This window comes from Cherax quadricarinatus, chromosome 39 (assembly GCF_038502225.1).
Source record: "Cherax quadricarinatus isolate ZL_2023a chromosome 39, ASM3850222v1, whole genome shotgun sequence".
Classification (NCBI taxonomy): domain Eukaryota; kingdom Metazoa; phylum Arthropoda; class Malacostraca; order Decapoda; family Parastacidae; genus Cherax; species Cherax quadricarinatus.
Genome location: NC_091330.1, coordinates 20,074,147 through 20,090,234, shown reverse-complemented (window position 1 = coordinate 20,090,234; position 16,088 = coordinate 20,074,147). Strand labels below are relative to the sequence as shown.

At 38.6% G+C, this 16,088-nt stretch overlaps 1 protein-coding gene across 1 annotated transcript in view; it reads left to right on the top strand.

Annotated features, from left to right (window-relative positions):
* LOC128692177 (peptidyl-tRNA hydrolase 2, mitochondrial) overlaps positions 1-15,651 on the top strand; it is a 28,233-nt gene extending 12,582 nt beyond the window's left edge. The window contains exons 2-4 of the mRNA XM_070092501.1: positions 2,562-2,654; positions 3,189-3,278; positions 15,335-15,651. Coding sequence (XP_069948602.1) covers positions 2,562-2,654; positions 3,189-3,278; positions 15,335-15,529 — 378 coding nt within the window. The 3' untranslated portion in view covers positions 15,530-15,651. The remainder of the gene's footprint in view (positions 1-2,561; positions 2,655-3,188; positions 3,279-15,334) is intronic.
* The last annotated feature ends 437 nt before the right edge of the window (positions 15,652-16,088 follow it).

The following is a 16,088-nucleotide window of genomic DNA, read 5'->3' as shown; positions in this document are numbered from 1 at the left end:
TTGTGAATTAGAATAGTCCATTTCAGACCCCCAAACATACATGTACAAACGCACTTACATAAATACACTTACATAATTGGTCGCATTGGGAGGTGATCGTAAAGCGGGGGTCCACTGTATTATAATATAATGCACAAAGTTAACAACTATTACAATGAAATCTCACAAACATTACATATTTTTTATTTGGTTATAATATTTACAGATTTTATAAGTATATTTAATCTTTTTTTGTAAATGTAAACTTAGTAGTTTATTTAACCCTTAACCCTTTCAGGGTCCGTCCTGTAGATCTACGGCTTTACGTTCAGGGTCCAAACCGTAGATCTACGCCATGAGCTCAGCTCACTCTGATAAACTGTGAGTGGTACATTTGGGCCTAGATATGAGAGAATACATCTATGTGGTATGTGTGCACCACATAAAACAGATCCTGCAGCACACTGTGTATAATGAGAGAAAAAAAATGAAATCATGATTTTTCGATTAAAACAGCAACTTTGCAGTGTTTTTTCGTATGTTTTTTATAGTTGTATTTGCGATTTCTTGGTCTCATTTGATAGAATGGAAGACATATTACAGAAATAGAGATGATTTTGATTGGTTTTAGCACTGGAAATGGCTTGAAACTGAGCTCAAAGTAGCGGAAATGTTAAATTTTTGCCGATATTCAAGAGTAAACAAACGACCTCACACATCTAATACACGTCAGCTGGTGGGTCTAATATACATTCACAAATATGGTGATGATATTTATACAATTATTACAGTATTGCATAACAGTAAATCTTCTATTTTTTGGTGTGAATAAAAATTCATTATGTGAATAAAAAATCAAAATGGAATTTATTTGTAAAGCCTCAAAACATAACTAATGAACAGAGGAAATGTTAGTTTAGTGCCAGGAATGCCTACATTGTTCATTCTGGACCCTATTTTGAAATTGGAATATTTTGAACTTTGTGTTAAATTGGCCAAATTAACAATTTCCGATCACTTTATTTTGTAGTTGAAACAGTTGACTTGGCGATTTCTTGTGCTCAATCGATAGAATAGAAGTAATACTAGTGAAATAGCTAAGAATTTGGTTGATTGGAATAATGTAATTGGCCTAAAATGGGAGTCAAAGTCGGCAAAATCGTCAATTCGTAAATATCGCTGACACATCAAAATTCGCGAGAGCATAATTTCGTCAATTTTCAACCAAATTTCGTACTTTTTGTTTTATTACCTTCACAAAAAGATTCTCTATGATTTCATAAGAAAAAATAACAATTTTTTTTTTTTAAATTCTTGGACACTGGTGCGTGACTCCAGATTTGGGCCTTGGACCCTGAAAGGGTTAAACTGTCCAAATGTAGATCTAGGTTTTTTCAACATTTGAAAGTACTATGTAAAAAAAAACATAGATCCTTTTTTTTTTTACATTTGAAAACGTGTAAAAAAAACTTTGATCTACCTTTTTTTTTTTTTGTTATATTTGAAAATATGTAAAAAAAAATGAAGATCTACTTTTGGAGCACTACGAATGTGAACGTAAATCTGTTTGGACAGTTTAAGGGTTAAACTGTCCAAACGTAGATCTACGCTCCAAACGTAGATCTACGTTTTTTTCACATGCTGTCTCATGGAGAAAATCAAGGTCGGAGCATTACGCGCGCAAACATAGATCTACGTTTGGACAGTTTAAAGGTTAAAGAATATTTAAAAAGAATAAAGAATAAAGATTTTATTTTTTTGCAAAGGTTACAATGTGTAATTACAGTTTTGATTTGTTTTGTACAAAGATACCCACTATCATACCAGGGCATTTCAGGCAGACTAATCCTAGTACAGTACACAATAACTACTTAACTCAAGACAAGATAAGAGTGGTTATCTTTTTAATAAATCTTTATTTTATGTTAATACTAATGTGAAGTTGTACATAATAAAAACACTATTACAAGTTAGTAATTTACTACTTAATTTTATGTATACTGTAATAATAAAGGTAAGGTTTCATACATTTGTTTCAAGACATATAAAATACACTACATATAAAATACAGTACAGTGGACCCCCGCATAACGATTACCTCCGAATGCGACCAATTATGTAAGTGTATTTGTGTAAGTGCGTTTGTACGTGTATGTTTGGGGGTCTGAAAGGAATAATCTACTTCACAATATTCCTTATGGGAATAAATTCGGTCAGTACTGGCACCTGAACATACTTATGGAGTGAAAAAATATCGTTAACCGGGGGTCCACTGTACTGTATTTGCTGAAAATACATGTGATGCTTCTGATTAACCCGTAAACAATCCAAGCAGATCTATGTTCACATGCGTAGTGCTCCGAAAGTAGATCTATGTTTTTTTTTACATATTTTCAAATATAACAAAAAAAAAAGTAGATCAGTTTTTTTACACGTTTTCAAATGTACAAAAAAAAAAAAGATCAATTATTTTTACATACTTTCAAATGTTGAAAAAACGTATATATACGTTGGGACCGTTTATGGGTTAATTATAATGTGCCTCTATTGAAATTAATTGAATTATTATTTTCTGTTTCAAGGATGGATTTCTTGCTGATGGAACAGGAGAATGTAAACTAGTTCTAATTGTTCGCAATGATCTCAAGATGGGCAAGGGTAAAGTTGCAGCTCAGGTATGTCAAGTCCTTAATGTTGATCAGTAATACAGTACAGTATTTTTGTTATGCCATTTATTACTGCAGTAAGTATCCCTGGTAGAGAATGAAGTATCCTGCTATTTTGTCTATTTACATTATGTACTGATTTTTTTTTGGCCAATTCTTTTGGTTGTTGAAACATTATTGAGGATATGTTTTTTCATTAACTCATATGTAGCATATATTGTAACTCACTTGCAACTTCTTCAGTAACCATGCAAACTTATATCCTCTCCTTGAATATTGTTTGAAGTATCACTGATAAGAGTTAATAATTTCCAAATTAATTACAGCTCCCATAATTACATTTACAAATTTTTGAATCACTGGGGGAGCAGAATATATATTGTAATTTTTTAATGTTATTTCATAACTATTTATATAATACATCATTTAATTTTTAGTAATTTTCTTTAAGTTTTTTGAAAATCATTGAAGTCCATTAATGGTAATTGAATGCCAGTAAGAACATTTGTTGTCCCACTTCTGATTAGCGTTAATTTTTTGCAGTGTTCCCATGCAACTCTGAAAGCCTACAAGCAAGCAAAAAAGAAGAATGCTAGACAATTGAAAGCATGGGAGATTAATGGGCAACCCAAGGTAAATAAGGTCAGATATAAAGTGAATGTATGCAGTGAATCCTTGATTTAATGGACTTTGGGAATACAAGACAAAATCCACTGTGTGAGCATGTTATATCAGAGTGAATGGAGTTGAGTGTGTTTTAGGAATTGGCATGCTGTTGGAGTGTGAGTAAGGCAACATTTGTTAAGAGATTCAGGAAAACTTGTTAGCCAAATTTGAGTTTTGGTTGTGGGAGGTACAGTGGTCCCTTGCTTTTCGTAGTTCTTGGCAGTCGTAAATTTCGCCAATCATAGGGGTATTTTCGTATAAACATGGACTCGCTTTTCATAGGTTGACTCGCGAATAGTAGTTCGTCCGGGACGCGTATGCACGGTGTGAGCCAGGGCGGCCTCCCTACCCAGCCAGTCTGGCATTGTTTACCAGTGAGTGAAGGTCCCCTCAAGGGCTCCTACGAATTATTTCATAATGCTTTTCATAGGTTGACTCGCGAATAGTAGTTCGTCCGGGACGCGTATGCACGGTGTGAGCCGGGGCGGCCTCCCTACCCAGCCAGTCTGGCATTGTTTACCAGTGAGTGAAGGTCCCCTCAAGGGCTCCTACGAAATATTTCATAATACTCCACTCATTTTAGTGCTTGCAAGTACTAATTAAGCTACCATGGCTCCAAAGAAAGCTCCTAGTGCCAAGCCTGTGGTAAAGAAGGTGAAAAATATGTACAGTGACAAAGTCTTGGGCCATTTTAGGGAAGTGTTAAAGAGACGCCAGAAACAGAGCTCTCTCCACAGTTACTTTGCGAGACAGGACTAGAGTGACTCTCAAGGTGGTCCAAGTGGCATTAAGAAACAGAGAAGAGAAGCAGCCCCAAAGAAGCAATTGGTACCTGAGGTGTTGCTGGAAGGGGATTCCCCTTCCAAACTGTAAACAATCCACTCTCTCTCCTCCTCCAGTCTCCCATACACTAAGAAGAATCTCCAATAAAGGTAAGTGTTATGCTGTTAATGTTTCATTCATCATTTCCCATTGTATTGTTTATGTACTTCATGTATATTTCACTTAAAAAATTTTTTTGTTTTAATACTTCTGGGTGTCAGGAATGGATTAATTGTATTTACATTATTTCTTATGGGGAAAATTGATTCGCAAATCGTAAATTTTGTTTATAGTAACGGCTCCAGGAACGGATAAATTACGAAAAACGAGGGACCACTGTACATCACATCTGTTTTGATGGATAGATAGGGATGTTGCAGTTTGTAGGGTCCAGCCCTTTGAATTGTTATGTCCACATAATTCTGCCAAGACAACTATTGAATGAATGATGGTAAATGTGTTTAATTTTGAGTATTTATCACAAGCAGGAGTTTCACTCCTCTTCCAGTGAGCCTTAGTGAGAAATAGCTGATATTGGTAAAAAAAAAAAATGCTGTATATTGAACATATGCACCAACCATTGCAAAACTTTATACCCATCTGTTTTTGGCAATGTAGTCTTAATTCAGTCCATCTCTGATACTTTTCTTACTTTCAGCCTACTTACTGTATCATTCTTCCTAATCACTTCATACTTTTGCTTCCCTCTAATAAATCTCATCTCTCTTGTACCATGCATGAAATTTCTGTCTCCGCTTCATCATAAACATTCAGCGATTCCAAATATTTTTTTACATTTCGAATTCCTGTATAGTACGACCTTATTCAACAATTTGACATTTTAACACTTAACTGACATTTAACAGCCATTTGCCTACTAAGTTTTCTCACTGTTTTCTATATCCAGTACTGTTTCTCATGTTCAGCAAAATTGGCTGATAATGCCTCGCATATTCTTTCATTATAGTATCTTCTCTTGTTTGTAGACTTGAGTCTGCTGAAGAAGGCCTTAGTGTGAGGTCGAAACATCTTACCTTTTGTTTTATCCAACAGACTTTGTAAATAAATTGACTATGTTTTTACAAGTGACCTTGGAACATGATTACTGTAATGCCAAAATGTGTGTATGAAAACAGTAGGACAGTAAATGAATGAATGATGGTGAATGTGCTTCCCTTTTTTGCATCACCTTACCTTGGTGGGAGATATCTAGAGAAAGTTTAAACTTGGGTAAAAATCTAGGAGGCCATAAAAATTGTAGGCATAGCCCCACTCACAAAGGAGGCAGCAGAGCAATGACAATAAACTGCAGGTCAATCTCATTGACATCATACATTATAGAATCTTTGAATGCATACTAAGAAAGAAAATTAGTACTGGTATCTATATAGAAACCTAGGTAGTAGGTTGGTAGGTAAGTTGGTTTATCACAACCCAGGGAGGTACTAGTGTCCTGCTGTGAGTGTGAAATGGAAACCTGTAATTGTTTTACAGGATGATAGGATTGCTGGTGTCTTGTTGTCTGTCTCATAAACATGCAAGATTTCAGGTACATCTTGCTACTTCTACTTACACTTAGGTCACACTACACATACATGTACAAGCATATATATACATACTCCTCTGGGCTTTCTTTTATTTTCTTTCTAGTTCTTGTTCTTGTTTATTTCCTCTTATTTCCATGGGGAAGTGGAACAGAATTCTTCCTCCGTAAGCCATGCGTGTCGTAAGAGGCGACTAAAATGCCGGGAGCAAGGGGCAAGTAACCCCTCCTGTATATATTACTAAATTTAAAAGGAAAAGCTTTCGTTTGTCCTTTTGGGCCACCCCACCTCAGTGGGATACGGCTGGTGCGTTGAAAGAAGACATACACACCCATTGGGGGTTTTCTTCTTATTCTTCTTTAGGGCCCCACTTATATGGCAGGTTAGGTTCCAGGCTACCACTGTAAAACAGAAATCACAGTAAAGTGAATCACACTTTTTTTTATTTATAAAATGCTTTATAACATGTTTACACTATCACATTCAGCCTCTCCTCACTTAGTGATGTACTCGTTTACTGACACCTCGGACTTACGACTTGCTCTCTGACCAGTATTTATAGCTAAATGATGTATATTAGAGCTGATTTCCTCTATTCTTTTTATTACAATATAAAGTACACTTCTGTATAAACATTTAACCTGTAAACAGCCCAAATGTATATATACGTTCTCTCCCGTAGTGCCCCAAATTTTTTGAGAAAAAAAAAATTGTTTTTAATAGGAAAAAAGAGCATATGGTACCCAGGCATCCCAAATTATTTTAATATGGTGCACAATGAGTGCGCACACCCATTCTCTCATGTCTAGGTGACTCAGGCTTATTGTGGCAATGTTAAATATATGACAAATAAAACATATATATAGGTTTGGGGCACTAGCAGTAAAACCGTATATATACGTTTGGACCGTTTACGGGTTAAAAATACAGTGGAACCTCAAATATCGAATTTTCTTCGGTCCAGAAGGCTGTTCAAGTGCCTTTACCGAATGAATTTATTCCCATCAGGAATAATGTAAATTAGATTAGTCCATTTCAGACCCTCAAAAATACACTTATAAATGCACTTACAAAAATACACTTACATAATTGGTTGTGTTGGGAGCAGTTCGATTTTTGAGGTTCCACTGTATACCAGAAATGTTATAAATGGTGCAAAGGTGACATTAAAACAATATCAAAGATGGTTGACACAAATCCACTACCATTATAGTATGCTCCTCGTTTAGCGACGAATTCGTTTACGGACATGGTCTTAGAATGAATGAAATAGGCCATAATATGGCGAGTGGTGGTGGCAGCGTCCATTCCCTCTCCTGCTCTGACTATATCTTCCCATGCTTTTATAATAAGAGAAAACAGAGTGTTTGTGAGGCTACCTGCACTAGTTACATAAATAAGAAACATTGTATAAAAACAATAGAGAATGTAAAGAAATAAAGTTGTTTTATAAAGTGTATATACGTTGGTGGAGGCGGAGGTGGAGAGTGGAAGATAGGTTACTTGCTACTAGCTCCTACTGCCACCCCCTTGCTTGTTTATCTATGATTTCATGCTGTAATTCCATGGACATCATCCTCTTTCTTCTCAGCACTGTCCTTTGTACTTACTTTCTTAGGATCCATGGTTAGAAAAAAGAAATTTGGCAATAATAACATGAGAAATGCTTCCATGGCGATATAAACACATTGCACAGCTCAGCTGATGTTATGGCGTTGGCTGTGCCACCTACTGGCGATGTTCTGAAACTTGCTCATTATTATTATTATTATTATTATTATTATTATTATTATTAATTTAGTAAACTGGAGCATAGATCCAATTCCCTAGATCAAGAGCCCCTCACCATCGCCTGGTGGCTAACGCTCTCGCTTCACACGGCGAGGGCCTGGGTTCAATTCCCAGCCAGAGTAGAAACATTGGACGTGTTTCTTTCCACCTGTTGTCTATGTTCCCCATCAGTAAAATGGGTACCTGGGTGTTAGTCGACTGGTGTGGGTCGCATCCTGGGACACTGACTTAATTTGCCCGAAATGCGGAGCATAACAAGGGAGTTTCTATATAGTAGTACAGTGGACCCCCGGTTAACGATTTTAATCCGTGCAAGAGGGCTCATCGTTATGCGAAATAATCGTTATGCGAATGAATTTTCCCCATAAGAAATAATGGAAATAAAATTAATCCGTGCAAGACGCCCAAAAGTATGAAAAAAATTTTTTTTTACCACATGAAATGTTAATTTTAATACACACAAACTGAAAAAGGCATGCACAATTAAATGACACTTACTTTTATTGAAGATCTGGTGATGATTGATGGGATGGGAGGAGGGGAGAGAGTGTGTTAGTGTTTAGAAGGGGAATCCCCTTCCATTAGGACTTGAGGTAGTAAGTCCTTTTCTGGGGTTACTTCCCTTCTTCTTTTAATGCCACTAGGGCCAGCTTCAGAGTCACTGGACTTCTTTCGCACAAGATATCTGTCCATAGTGGCCTGTACCTCTCGTTCCTTTATGACTTGCCTAAAGTGTTTCACAACATTGTCAGTGTAATAATCACCAGCACGGCTTGCAATAGCTGTGTGAGGGTGATTTTCATCCATGAAGGTTTGCACTTCAAGCCACTTAGCACAGATTTCCTTTATCTTTGTAGTAGGCAACTTCTTCAATTTCTCTCTCCCCTCCTCTGAACCAGTTTCCTCAGGTCTGGCCTCTTGCTCTTGAAGTTGATCTATCAGCTCATCAGTGGTTAGTTCTTCATTGTCCTCCTCCACCAACTCTTCCACATCCTCCCCACTAACCTCCAACCCCAAGGACTTTCCCAATGCCACAATGGATTCCTCAACTGGCACAGGATTCTCAGGGTTAGCCTCAAACCCTTCAAAATCCCTTTTGTCTACACATTCTGGCCACAGTTTCTTCCAAGCAGAGTTCAAGGTCCTCTTAGTCACTTCCTCCCAAGCCTTACCTATAAGGTTTACACAATTGAGGATATTAAAGTGATCTCTCCAAAACTCTCTTAGAGTCAGTTGAGTTTCTGAGGTCATTACAAAGCACCTTTCAAACAGAGCTTTTGTGTACAGTTTCTTGAAGTTGGAAATAACCTGCTGGTCCATGGGCTGCAGGAGAGGAGTGGTATTAGGAGGCAAAAACTTCACCTTAATGAAGCTCATGTCCCCATAAAGTCGCTCTGCCACGTCTGTAGGATGACCAGGGGCATTGTCTAACACCAGGAGGCACTTAAGTTCTAATTTCTTTTCAGTTAGGTAATTTTTCACATTGGGGGCAAATGCATGGTGTAACCAGTTATAGAAAAATTCCCTAGTGACCCATGCCTTACTGTTTGCCCTCCACAGCACACACAAATTATCCTTGAGGACATTCTTTTGCCTGAACGCTCTGGGAGTTTCAGAGTGATACACTAATAAAGGCTTCACTTTGCAATCACCAGTAGCATTGGCACACATCAACAAAGTAAGCCTGTCTTTCATAGGCTTATGTCCTGGGAGTGCCTTTTCCTCCTGAGTAATGTAGGTCCTGCTTGGCATTTTCTTCCAGAACAGGCCTGTTTCATCACAATTAAACACTTGTTCAGGTTTCAGTCCTTCAGTTTCTATGTACTCCTTGAATTCCTGCACATATTTTTCAGCCGCTTTGTGGTCCGAACTGGCAGCCTCACCATGCCTTATCACACTATGGATGCCACTACGCTTCTTAAATCTCTCAAACCAACCTTTGCTGGCCTTAAATTCACTCACATCATCACTAGTTGCAGGCATTTTTTTAATTAAATCCTCATGCAACTTCCTTGCCTTTTCACATATGATCGCTTGAGAGATGCTATCTCCTGCTATCTGTTTTTCATTTATCCACACCAATAAGAGTCTCTCAACATCTTCCATCACTTGCGATCTTTGTTTCGAAAACACAGTTGAACCTTTGGCAAGAACAGCTTCCTTGATTGTCTTTCTGGTGCCCACAATAGTAGCGATGGTTGATTGGGGTTTCTTGTACAGCTTGACTAGGTCGGCTATACGCACTCCACTTTCATACTTATCAATTATCTCTTTCTTCATCTCTATAGTAATTCTTACCCTTTGAGGTGTAGGGTTGGCACTAGAAGCTTTCTTGGGGCCCATGGTCACTTATTTTCCAGAAACAGCACCGAAAATACTGTAATAATACGAAATATTCCGAGTGTATGCTTGGATGTTACCTCGGAGGCTGGCTGGTAAACAATGGGACGGGGCGGCACATGTGAGGCTGGCTGAGGGCACATTGGACGCGTCTCGGACGAAAATCGGTAAGCGGGTTTTTAATCGGTATGCGCGGCAAAAATTTTGCGATAAAAGTAATCGTTATGCGGAAAAATCGCTATGTGATGCCATCGTTATGCGGGGGTCCACTGTATGTCATTGTTGTCAGCTAGGACTGTATACCTTGTACATGTACTTGTAGTAAATAAAGATATTATTATTATTATTATTATTATTATTATTATTATTATTATTATTATTGAGGGGGAAGCTCGCAACCGGAATTTTGGTTTGTATCCAGGAGCAAAAAATCGACCGAGTGACGGCTTGTATCCTGAAAAGCTTGCATGGCGGGGCACTCGTAAGCAGAGATTCCACTGTATTAAAGTAATATATGACATTTAATGTGCCCAGAGTGATTATTATTAGTATTATTGTTATTATTATTATTATTATGGTGTCTTGAACACTAGTTAGACACTACTCTTAACCCTTTCAGGGTCCGTCCCATAGATCTACGGCTTCACATTGAGTGTCCAAACCGTAGATCTACGCCAAAATTCTAGCGCCATCAAATTTAGCGCGAAAACGCTCATAGGCCTACATGTGAGAGAACGGGTCTGCGTGGTGGGTGTGCGCCATAACCAAAAATCTAGGCGCCCGCATAGCATTGTGGGAACGCCGGCTCAGTTACCCTTGTTCACCATGCCTCGTCGCAAGTCAGCTCTCACTCCCCGGAAAATTTGGACTCTCCTCTTCCTATCTGATAGTTCTGACACTGATGGAAGTGGAAATGAAGACGAATTCTACGGCTTTGATCAGTTAGTGACCGAAAAGAATGACCAGGATATCGATAATAGTGCAGAAAACCCTGACGATCCTCAACCTTCTACCTCTGGTGTGGGCACTCGTGACTCACGGTCGGTTGTTCCTCATCGCAAGAGAAAACTAATATTTTCGAGTGGCCAGGCCGCTGACTTCAGTAATGATGATGATAGTGACGTGGACTGTGATTTTATTGCACTCGACGATCATTCGAGTAGTGATAGTGAGGAATCATATTCACCAGTGAAGCGTCGGTATGTTCGCCACCGCATGCACTCGGGTAGTGTACCCTATGCTGTGCCCAGGGGACGGAGTACATCCCGGAGTACATCCCGTGGCCCAACACCAGTTTTAGGTAGTGATAGTGAGGATGATGTGGCTACACTTGGCATGGATAGACCACAGGCATCAGCGGATGGTGTTAGTGGTGATGGTAGTGGCACCACCATGCGTGACTCACCAGGCCACGCTGGAACCCACGCTGCTGACTCGTCAGTTCAAGGACAAAGCGGAGCGCCAGCCCACCACAACCACAACCACCCGCACAACCAGCCTATGATGTCCAGTATCCACCAGCAAACCGTATGTGGGATTGGCAGCAAAATCCCAATTTTGTTCCCAAGCCTCACCACTTTGATGACTCTCAAAGTGGAATTCTACCTACTTGTCCCCTTGGAACCACGGCCAATGAACTGGAATTCTTTGAATTATTCTTTGACCAGCCATTGATGGAAATTATTGTCAGGGAAAGTAATAAGTATTTTGAGTACACCATGGCAAATACGATCTTATCACCACAGTCAAGACTACACAGGTGGAAAGAGACGACTGTTGCAGAAATGTATTTGCTTTTTGCAACAATAATGCTTATGCCTCACGTCTATAAGCATAATATAAAAGCATACTGGTCCACAGATCGGCTAATTTCTACCCCGGTCTTCAGTGAAATCATACCAGTGAACAGGTTTATCTTACTGTTACGTATGTTGCACTTCTCTGACAAAACCAGGCCTGACAGAAGTGACAGGTTATACAAAATTAGAAATGTTTTCATGTATCTCAAACAAAAGTTCAGCATATACTTTTATCCATTCAAGAATGTTGTAATTGACGAGTCTTTGATTTTGTTCAAAGGTAGACTGTCATTCAAGCAGTATATACCGAGCAAGAGGAAACGCTTTGGTATAAAACTGTTTGTACTCTGTGATTGTGACAGTGGCCTGGTGTTGGATATTGTTGTATACACGGGTAGTAAAACATTGAAAGATACTAAGATGTTATTGGGTATCTCAGGTGACGTAGTGAGAAACATGATGGCACCTTATCTTGGTAAGGGGCATACATTATATACTGATAACTGGTACACAAGCCCATTACTCAGTGATTTCATGCGAGTGAACAAGACAGATGTGTGTGGCACAGTGCGTTCTAATCGTAAACATATGCCCAGGCTCAACACAGGTGCTCGTGGTGATGACGTGCAGGTGTTTACTGCCAATGACATCATGGCATTACGGTGGCATGACAAACGAAATGTCACATTGTTGACAACCATTCACCGTAATGAAATGCAAGACAGTGGCAAAGTTGATCGAGTGACTAATGAACGTATTCGAAAACCAGTGACAGTGATTGATTATACACAAAACATGCGCTTGGTTGACAAATGTGACATGCAGATTGGTTTTGTTGACTGTGTTCGTAAGAGTTACAAGTGGTACATGAAACTTTTCTTCCATCTCATGGACATTTCTATGCTCAATGCATATAATATGTACCAAATAAAGACTGGCAACAGACCACCGTATGGTGAATTTTGTTTGTCTGTTGTCAGACAACTCATAATGAAGTACCAGGTAAGAACACCTGCTATACAACACGGTCCTCGAATTCCTCAGGATATACCCAAGCGTTTGAGGAGGGAAGGTGATCATTTCATAATACAACTTCCTTCAACTCAGAAGAAATTTGCTCAGAAGAGATGCATCGTCTGTGCACAAACAAAACGACGGCAACAAAGACGCAAAGACACTCGGTTTATGTGTGAGGAATGTAAGGTGCCTCTGTGCATGGTGCCTTGTTTCAAGGAGTTCCACAAGCTCCAGCAGTTCTAAAACCATGTCCAGTGATTGTAAATATGTAAATATATGATAGAACATTAGTATTATACAAGATTTGTACATGTTTATTGTAATAAACAACAGTGGTAAACAATAATATGATAATAACTTTAGTGCGGTTATTGTGTTCAATACAGTGAGTTTATATATATACATTATATACAGTATTGGTCTCTCAGGCCCCAAATGTTAGTAGGAATAGAAAAAAATTGGAAAAGAAAAGAAAAAACAACAAAAACTGCAAAATAATGTAATGCGCGTATGTGGAATTCGTCGATGTTGCCGCCACCACATCATTTTTGACAGACTTCTTGGCACTGTATCTCAGTAAGTACTGATCAGAATTTTTTTTTTGTCTTATTACCTTCACAAAAATATGCTCTTTAATTCTGTAAGAAAAAATAATTTTTTTTTTTTTTCAAAATTTCTTGGACGCTGGAGCACCACTTCAGATTTTGGCCTTGGACCCTGAAGGGGTTAATGATTTTAATGTGTACCTGCATGCCAGCACAGTGTGTCTTATTTAGGTACAGGTACACAAAAGTATAATTATCAGAGTGCAGTAGGACCCCTGTATCTGCAGGGGATGCATTCCAAGGGCCTGCTGTAGATACCGAAATCACGGATAGTAGCGAACCCTATATGTAAGTCCATACCTATTATGAAATTTAATTGATAAATAAATGGAGAATTATCACTTTTTTCACTGATGGGAAGCACTTCTTGGCTTCTCTTAGGCTTTGAAGAACTTCCACCATCACTACTTTTGCACTTTGAGGCCATTATTAAGCAAAATTAAGGATTATTTTTGGGCCACAGTTAACCATGGATAACTGAAACTGTGGATACCGGATCCGTGGATTTTCTTTATCATGCACTTTTTGCTGTATTGCACCATGGTCGCACTTGTTGAGGACTTTCGCAAAGTCTGTGTATATTACATCTGCATTTTGTTTGTCCTCCGGTGCATCTAAGACTTTGTCATAATGGTCCAGTAGTTGGGACAGGCAAGAGTGGCCTGCTCTGAACCCATGTTACCCTGGGTTGTGTAACTGATAGGTATCTAGGTGGGTGGCGATCTTGCTTCTTAGAATCCTTTCAAAGATTTTTATGATATGGGACGTTAGTGCTATTGGTCTGTAATTCTTTGCAGTTGCTTTACTGCCACTTTTGTGGAGGAGGGCTGTGTCTGTTGTTTTTAATGACTGTGGGATGACCACACTGTCCATGCTCCCTCTCCATAGAATGCTGATGGCATGTGAAAAGGGCTTCTTGATGAACATGGAGTTCCACAAGTCTGGACTTGGGGCTGAGTGCATGGGCATTCATTTATTGCTTTTTCAAAGTCTTGTGTTAGAATAATACTGAGTTTTTTGGATTGACCAAATTTGGGGTCTCAGTTTCTTAGTCCGGGTAACGGCTCACTAAATACTGAGTCATATTAAGTATCTCACTCATTTCTTTGCTGTCATCTTTGTCAGTCCTATCACGTCTAAGTAGGGGTCTAAAATTGGATGTTGTTTTTGCCTTAGATTTGGCATAAGAAAAGAAATGTTTTGTTTTTTTTCAATTTCATTAATGGCATTAAGCTCTTCCTGAGTTTCTTGTCTCTTGTATGATTCCTTGAGTTTAAATTCAGTATTTGCTATTTCTTTGACCTGTGCCTCCCTTCATATTTCAGATGTGCTGGCCCTTTTCAGCAGTTCTGTGATTCTTTGCCTTCACCTGTATAGGGAGCATCTCTTTCTAGTTTACATCTTCTCTTCCTTTTTCTTAATTAAAGGAATGTGCCTTGAGCATACCTCAAGTGCCACAGAATTAATTCTTTGTAGGCAAAGGTTCGGATTTCTGTTGTTTAGGATATCCTCCCAGCCTCAGTGGGATACAGCCTGTTTGTTGAAAAAAAAAAAAGTATATAGAAAGACATGACTTCCACAATGGAGGTTAACTTAGATTCTGGGCAACAAGATCTTACCTTTCACAACTGTTGACCACTACAACAAAATCAGAAGCATTATAAGAAAATCAAAATACAGATATCATTATAGTCATTGAAAAATTCTTAACATTTCATATAATGCAGATGGTACCAAAATAAACATGAATTTTTCCTTGGTAAGAGACATTATTACGTAAAAGAAAACATAATGTTTTGTAGTCATAAGTTCTATCTATACCTAGATATGGAGTAAACTAGGAACTCAAAATGAATGGAGGATGCAAAATGCAGGAAAATGACTCACGAAATCGTAATGACACGATTGCAAACAAACCATGCCACGGGCGGGGATAGAACCCGCGATCAGAGAGTCTCAAAACTCCAGCTGGTCCAGTGGCTAACGCAACGGTCTGGAGTTTTGAGACTCTCTGATCGCGGGTTCTATCACCCGCCCATGGTATGGTTTGCAGGAAAATCTTTAAGACATAATTTTTAAAATGTGTTTTATTTTGTTTTCTTCAGGTGGTATTAAAAATAGATGATGAAGCCTCCATGCTTGACTTGGCTGCACTGGCCAGAGATGCTGGGTTGATTGTGAGTATAATCCAGGATGCCGGCCGTACACAGATTGCAGCTGGGTCACGCACAGTTCTTGGAGTGGGTCCAGGGCCTGTGGAATTGATTGATACGGTGACTGGACATCTCAAACTTTATTAAATTTATTTATCAATATTCTTTTTGTGAATAAATGTTCAAGATTGTTTAATGAGCCAATAATTTTACAATCTATTTATTGTCCACAGTTTTGACTTTTCATCTTGAATAAAATATAATCCATTTACTTTTGTTTATATATATTTTTGGGTCTTCATACATCATTGTGAGAAACTTTAGTGTTTATCACAATCAGGGGTTTCAGTCCTCCTCCAGTGAGCCTTAGTGTTTATCACAATCAGGGGTTTCAGTCCTCCTCCAGTGAGCCTTAGTGTTTATCACAATCAGGGGTTTCAGTCCTCCTCCAGTGAGCCTTAGTGTTTACCACAAGCAGGGGTTTCAGTCCTCCAGGGAGACGAGGAGATGTAGCTCAGTGTTCTTTAATTTTAACTATTTGGAACTAGTACTTTGTCATCATCTTGCACATGTTCTATATCAACATACAGGTATTCCCCGGAACCTTGGTCTCTGTTTTACTGATCTCTTACCATATATAGTAATTAAACTGATCCTTTAGGATTTGATGACAACCTCTTGTCATAGTCTTGTTCTAAGACGTTTT